The sequence below is a fragment of the Hippichthys cyanospilos genome, chromosome 1, assembly GCF_059441005.1.
Source record: "Hippichthys cyanospilos isolate Australia breed blue-spotted pipefish chromosome 1, RoL_Hcya_1.0, whole genome shotgun sequence".
Lineage (NCBI taxonomy): Eukaryota > Metazoa > Chordata > Actinopteri > Syngnathiformes > Syngnathidae > Hippichthys > Hippichthys cyanospilos.
In genome coordinates this window covers 31,903,221-31,910,051 of record NC_142369.1, presented here as the reverse complement: position 1 = coordinate 31,910,051, position 6,831 = coordinate 31,903,221, and the positions used below count along the sequence as shown (strand labels likewise).

At 44.8% G+C, this 6,831-nt stretch overlaps 1 protein-coding gene across 2 annotated transcripts; it reads left to right on the top strand.

The window, feature by feature from the left end:
• The first annotated feature begins 700 nt into the window (after positions 1-700).
• On the top strand, positions 701-3,842 carry znf703 (zinc finger protein 703). 2 transcript variants are annotated; one of them, XM_088434095.1, is made up of 3 exons: positions 701-802; positions 911-1,307; positions 1,615-3,842. In XM_088434095.1, the coding sequence occupies exons 2-3, from the start codon at positions 1,062-1,064 to the stop codon at positions 3,106-3,108; spliced, it is 1,740 nt and encodes a 579-aa protein (XP_088290221.1). In that variant the 5' UTR covers positions 701-802; positions 911-1,061; the 3' UTR covers positions 3,109-3,842. The 2 variants fall into 2 exon arrangements, with proteins under 2 accessions (XP_088290221.1, XP_088290220.1); XM_088434094.1 differs by having other exon boundaries at positions 701-1,307.
• The last annotated feature ends 2,989 nt before the right edge of the window (positions 3,843-6,831 follow it).

The following is a 6,831-nucleotide window of genomic DNA, read 5'->3' as shown; positions in this document are numbered from 1 at the left end:
TGATGATATAAAGAACCTAAACTGTAGTACAAAGCAGTCAAGGGTCACTGTTAACAACTCTAGAATACCAGTCATAAACTGGGAAATGCAGATGATTTTTTTTTTTTTTTCACAATTTACAAAGAATTTTTATTTCTCAGATGTGCATTTATAAGTTAATAGCTTGGATTTCAGGCCGTAATGTGTTTTAGACCAGTGCAATTTAAATGTGTTTCCAAACTTTTGAATGATGCATTGTAAATTATAGGGAAATTATCATTGGGTTATATAAAACAACGTTTGATGTCAAAATCTTTACAGTGTCTGATTTTTTTGTTGGAGACCTGTCGTAATTCTATGAAACTAAAGTTACCAATTGAATGGCTAATTTCAAACACATAAGTTTAGTTTATTCAGATACTTGAGGAATTTCAGTCTTCACAGAGATTAGTCAATTATTTAAATTATTTAAAAAATTATATTTTTTCTACGTAAAGTAACGCAATGTATTTGTCAGCTTGTGTGGGTGTAAAAGTTCTTTTAAAGCATCCTTCACTCGTACTTTTTTGGGATCGTGTATAAATAGTGAACGCGGTACGTTGAGGTCACACTTTTTGCAATGAGGGTGAGGCCATGACCCAGACCACGCCTCTATTGAGCAATGCACCTCTGTGATTGGGCGGCGGCCGGCCGCTCAGAAATATCACCCTTTCCCTCTCAGATGTGCTGGAAGTCGGAGAGGGATGAGCTACAGCATTCAGACGGAGACTCACACGTCGCAGCACCTTCTCCCGATTTCGTCCTCTTCCGGAATATTCCCGACGTGAGTTTCACTTCGTGGTGGTTTTGCATTTTGAGAAGTGGATCGAGGAATACTCTACGCTAGAGAGCGTGACTAGCCTGTTAAAGGATGCCATTTGTTTTTCTCTAGACATTGCGTGGTTTCGCACTGCGCACGAGCCTTATTTGGATTATCGAATTCTCTTCGGATGAATTTGATCATCATGAATGGATTTGGTAAATGAATTTTAATTCGGCGTCCACAAAATATTATTCGCGTTCCTTGACGCGTCTGGACCCCGATGAGAGAGCCCAGCAGTGGCTCCAGATCGTTTTTACGCAGCCAGTCCCGGGATCGGAACGCCGCCAGTGGTGGTCCTCGTCGAGCGGGAGTGGAGTCCGTGTGCAGAGCCAAGTCTCCGTTAGACCCGTCACGTCAGGCCAAAAGGCTCCCCATCAGGATTGTAAAGATGTTGACGGCGCACAGCGGCCACTTGCTCCACCCGGAGTACCTTCAACCCCTTCAGTCCGCACCCGTCAGCATCGAGGTGAGAGGCCGAGACTAATAAGACCGCATTATTGATGCAAATATCAAAAGAGTAGAAATAAGAATGAACTTCTTGTCGAATTCATTCTGAAATCGAATTAAAGCCAGTATTTTAAATGGTTAAATGAACAAATGAAAAAAAAGCCATTTTTTTTCGTTGATCTAATTTTCTGAGCTCATTACAAATAATCTGTTATGTATTTGTATTTCTATCATTACACAGCGTCAATACAGTCTCCATGTTTAGTTTAAGAATGTGCTAAAGTCTCAATATCATAAAACATTGTTTTTATTTTTTGCTTCCTTAGCTGGATGCCAAAAAGAGTCCATTAGCTTTGCTGGCTCAAACATGCTCTCAAATTGGCAAACCGGATCCCCCCTCCTCATCCAAGCTGGCCTCCCTTTCCTCGGGCAGTTTGGGAGACAAAGAGTCCACAAGCCGATCATCCAAACCCGGAGAGCAGCACCAGTCGTCGGAGGACAAGTCCAGCTTCAAACCCTACTCCAAGTCATCAGGGGACTGTCGCAAAGAAGTTCAAGCGTCCAAGGGATCTTCAGATAAAACTTTCAGGGTGTCCAACGGAGGCTCGGGTGGTGGCGCTGTCTCCTGTCCCTCTTTTCCACCTCATTCCAAATCACCAAGCTCCCCACAGCTCCACAGTCAGAGCCAATCTCATATACAAAGCCATTCCCCGTCCGCCCAACCGCTGCCGCACTCCCAGGCCTCACATATGGACAACAAACCTGTTGGTTTGGAACAGCCCAGCTCCGACATTAATAGCGGCGGAGACAAAAAAGACTCAGATGCAGCTAAGTCTGTCATGGACGGGGCTCAGTTGGCCAACTCCAGCCACATACGGGCCAGTGCCAATTCCAGTAATGCCAGTTCTGCCAGTAGCCCCCGGCCTGAGAACAAGGCTGACACGCAGTCTTCTCAGGGTAACCTGGTCTCTGGGCACATCGCGCCTGTCTCCCCCTTTAAACCAGGACATTCTGTTTTTCCTTTGCCTCCCGCTTCAATGGGCTACCATGGCTCCATTGTGGGAGCCTATACAGGTTACCCCTCGCAGTTTGTTCCAGGTTTGGACCCTACCAAGTCCAGTCTGGGGTTAGGACTTCCGAGTAAACACCCTAGTTCCAGTCCGCTCACCGGAGCCTCTCCTCCGTCCTTGATGCAGGGCTTGTGTCGGGACCCTTATTGTTTGACTTACCCCAATGCGCCCCACTTGGGAGGAAGTAACTGTTCCACCTGCGTCCATGACCCGTCCAGTCTCAAGTCCAGTTTCCCTCTGGTCTACCCGTCGCACCACCTGCACTCCTTGCACTCCAGCGCCTTGTCTTCCAGCACCACGCCTTCCCTCTCGCATCCTCTCTACACTTATGGTTTCATGCTCCCCAATGAACCTTTACCACATGCCTGTAACTGGGTGTCTGTCGGAGGCCCCTGTGACAAAAGATTTGCCACTTCGGAGGAGCTCCTTGCCCACTTGCGTACCCATACGGCTTTGCCCGGGATGGTGGAGAGTAAACTCTTGTCAGCGTACCCTTCATCGATTTCATCAACGGCCTCGTGCCATCTTCATCTCCCTCCGCACAGCAGCCCGGGCTCCCTGCCCAGCTCCTTCTCTCTTCGAGGGTCTCCTGGCTTGGGCCTGGCCCGCTACCATCCCTATAGCAAATCCCACTTGCCTGGAGCACCTGGCCTTCCCATGCCGTCCATACCGTCATCTTCGGCTTACTACTCCCCTTATGCGCTCTACGGTCACAGACTGGGCTCAGCCTCAGCGCTCGGATACCCGTGATATCACATTCACCGACTGCGGGAACCAGCTTGAACTCTGCGGAGCAATTCTGAAGATAGGAAGAGGGAGCTTCAGCGGTCGGCATCGTTCCCGATGGTCATCCTGTCAGGAATACCACCTGTTAGCCTCGCAAATATGACTGCTGGAGTTTGTATGCCTCACAGATTGAAAGGACTTAAAAATGACACCAATACGCAAAGCTTGAAAATGATGAAATTGGTTTTCATCACTCTTTAGTTTTTTTGTATTTTTTGTTTTTTTTTAATTTGTCACCCAAACCTGAAATTCTGTATTTATTTTCCACACAGGCGCTTGCTTTAACTCTGTGGTGTTGTTCTTTTTTTCCTGTTTAAAATAAACTGTTAATTGAAAATCAATAACAATTCAAGTATGTTACCCATAATGACCATTACACGCTGTAAAAATAAAAAAGAAATCTTGCACCGTGATAAAGATGCTATATGATGATTTATTTTGAATTATGTCTAACTTTCCTAAGGTTTACTTTATTCACCCCCGGAGGCTTATTCAGACTCGGGAGTCGTGCATGTCAGTGACAATTATTTTTATTTGTAAATATGCAAAGATGTAATATTTTTTCAAGCGTGGGGCATTGATTTGGGTTCACAAATGGTACAAATAAAAGGTGACAGAGATCAATCGTGTTAATAATGACTGTAATATTCAACCAACGAGAAAGTCTTATTTTATTAAATAAATAATACTTGATTGCATTTGGCTTGTTTTCACTCATTCTTGAGTATATTTATACTCATTGTAATGCAATTTAGCAGCTGCCCAGCACTCAGCCTCCCTTAAATAGGTCCATCCCTAATTCCAGCTGTTCTAAGTAAGGTGGGGAGTCATTTTTCATGGCTCATATCAGTTGACAAAGCTGTCCCAGAGAGGGCATCCTGGGTCACATTTGCGCTGTTAGATAGTCACTGCGGACTTGCATCCCTTCTCCGTCCATCACGGACATTGCTTTTGTTGACACGAGTGCTGCTTTTAATTGCTGATTCTTGTTTGTGAGGCCCCGAAACAGCCTTCTCAGCAAAGGGGATGGCGGGGTGGGGTGGCTTCTGGGTCACTGGGAATTCAATAATGACTTGAGGGAGGTGTCGACCCAGGATCACCTGACACTGATGGATAGACCTGCAACACAAAGGCCATAGCTGACAAAGGGTTGTAGTTATCATAGAAAAGTTCATCAAAGCCCTGATAACTCCTTTGGGGAAATTGGACTCCATTCCAGGAACCGCAAGCACGGAAGCTTCCATCCTGAGGTGAGGAACTATTTTCTTTCTGCATGTCAGCAATACTTGTTTTTTTTTTCTTTTTTTTTTGTAGCGGCACTGATTCAACAAGAAAGAGCCAGTTCATCTTCTTTTGGGGTATTTTGGCGCTCCACTTTATTTGGGTGACATGCTGTCGATGGCACAGAGAAAAGAGTCTCTGAGGTGGCTATTGACCCCGACTCCCAGACTCCTCCACTCTCGCGGTTCATTAGCACTCCAGACAGGGAAAGGCAAGCACAGGTGTCACTTGACAGGACCATTAACAAAATGGATGACCCTCCCAAACCACAGCCAGCCCCTGCCTCGCCAGCAAGGTCACAGCGCCCTGATCACCAACCAGCCTGAGCGCCTCTTTGGGACACTATACTTATTTTTCTTATTTAGAAAGTGGAGCGACCCACTCCACTTGAAAGGAGTCCATCTGCACTCTCCTCCTGGCTCTGTTTTGATGGAATTTTAAATGCGGTGAAGTCAAGCTAGAGCAAAAAATATTACATTTAGTGCTTGTGCATTTTTTTGTAATCTTTTTTTTCCTCCAAGTTCTTGTGGTGATTTGACTGTAAGTGCACTGGGTTGTATTGCCCCCTGTAGTTGTATTACAGAAGTACAAAGGCCAGATACCACATAGGGAAATGCAGTCGAAATATGTACCACGTATACGTCGTTATCTAGGTTGAAAAAAGGAATGTCACAAATTGCAGGTACTGCTGACAAGCTGAGCAGGCTGAAGATAATTTACAGCGGAGGTCATACAGAGGGGAGAACTTTCAATCATGTCTGGAGGTGGAATTAATTTCACTGATGCCAGTTTGCACTCGTTCATCAAATGCCTCACTATTCTCCCTATTCCCTTGCTCATCAGTCTCCGCCATCTATCTCCCCCCACACACTCTCTTGCAGCTGAGTCAACACCCACACACTCCATTTATGTTGCCTGTGTGGGGCTTGTGCGCTTGTGGAAGTATGTGTACTCAGCCTCCATCTTTTGTCCGTACTCGTTGACATATGAGGCAGGACTCAGCATTTCTGTTGTATTGAATTCCATAAAACACTGCCCTTCATTTACAAAAACACGTATTTACTTATTTGATTTTGGTTGCGGCCTCGGTAGTATCAAGTTCCTCTTCCATTTCTGATCTAAATGTATATCTTGAGGATAAGTCTCAGTTTTAGAACCATAATAGGAAAAAGTCAGCAACAATAGAAAAACGTTATACTTTTTTTTTTTTATTTTGGAAGATTGATTGAGATCAATCCTGCGACCCAATCTGGGGACTACCCCACATCCCGCCCAATGTTGGCTCTAATAGGCCCCTGTTCACCCATGTTGACAAGCAGTCGAGCAAATCGATGGATACATAACTCCATTTTGATATTGTGTAATTTAATATGAAGCTGTGAGATTGAGGTTGCTATAGAATAAAGCAAATAAAAGTTACAGTAACATAGAGGTTTACAAATAAAAAAAGTAAAAAAAAAAAAGTGTGTCAAATCTATATTCATTTGTCCATTTGTATTTAGCCCTTCTGCAGTTAAGGGTGATGATGATGATGATGACAATGAGTAAAAAGACCAGCACTTTTATTTCACAAGAATCTGCAACTCGCGTGCTTTGCCATATTTGTGTTTGTTATCAATAGACATATCAGACTAATACCTCAATTTTGTTTCTACTTAGAGATCCACATTCATAGCAAAATTTAAGGTCTGCCAGTGTCAACTATCTACAAAATGTTCTTGTAAATTGCCTAGCAACTAAAAAACTACTAACCGTAGACGACCCCCTCTCACCTTTCACCGATAAGATGTCTTAAATACATATTTCAATAACCTCTAGCTGTTATGAAGAGTGAACGTATCGCCCCAGTACTTGGAAAAGATTGATAGTGGAAATCAAAGAAGTAACTGTGACAGATGGTGATGGAGAGGACTAATATTTTCCCCCCTGTGAGATGCCGAGACACTGCAGTGCCACTGTGAGGTCCTGAGCAGCCAGTTGACAGCACTGGTGATTAATGACGACAGGGTGTGGAGCTGCTCTTCAATTAGAGCCAGCTCTTACTCAACCCACCAATGCTGCTGACAGCCAGGACAGAGCCAGAGAGAGAGAGAGAGAGAGAGAGAGAGAGAGAGACATAGACACGGGGCTACTTTTTTTTTCCGCTATGTCTCACTATCCGTGTCTCTGAAACAAAACATTAACATCGACTCCATGACTACCACCTCTGTGTTTGACATCAGGACCCAGTACAGCGCTTTTGGCATCAGACAGTGACCACAGTGTTAAGGCGGGCCAGATGGCGTGAACACATCCCTCGTCAGGCTCTGTCACACAAAGTCTGCTCTGTCTCCGCATAACTCCGTGACCAACTCTTCCAACTCCTCTCACTGGCTCTTGTACCGCTGTCTTGTACGACTGTACTAA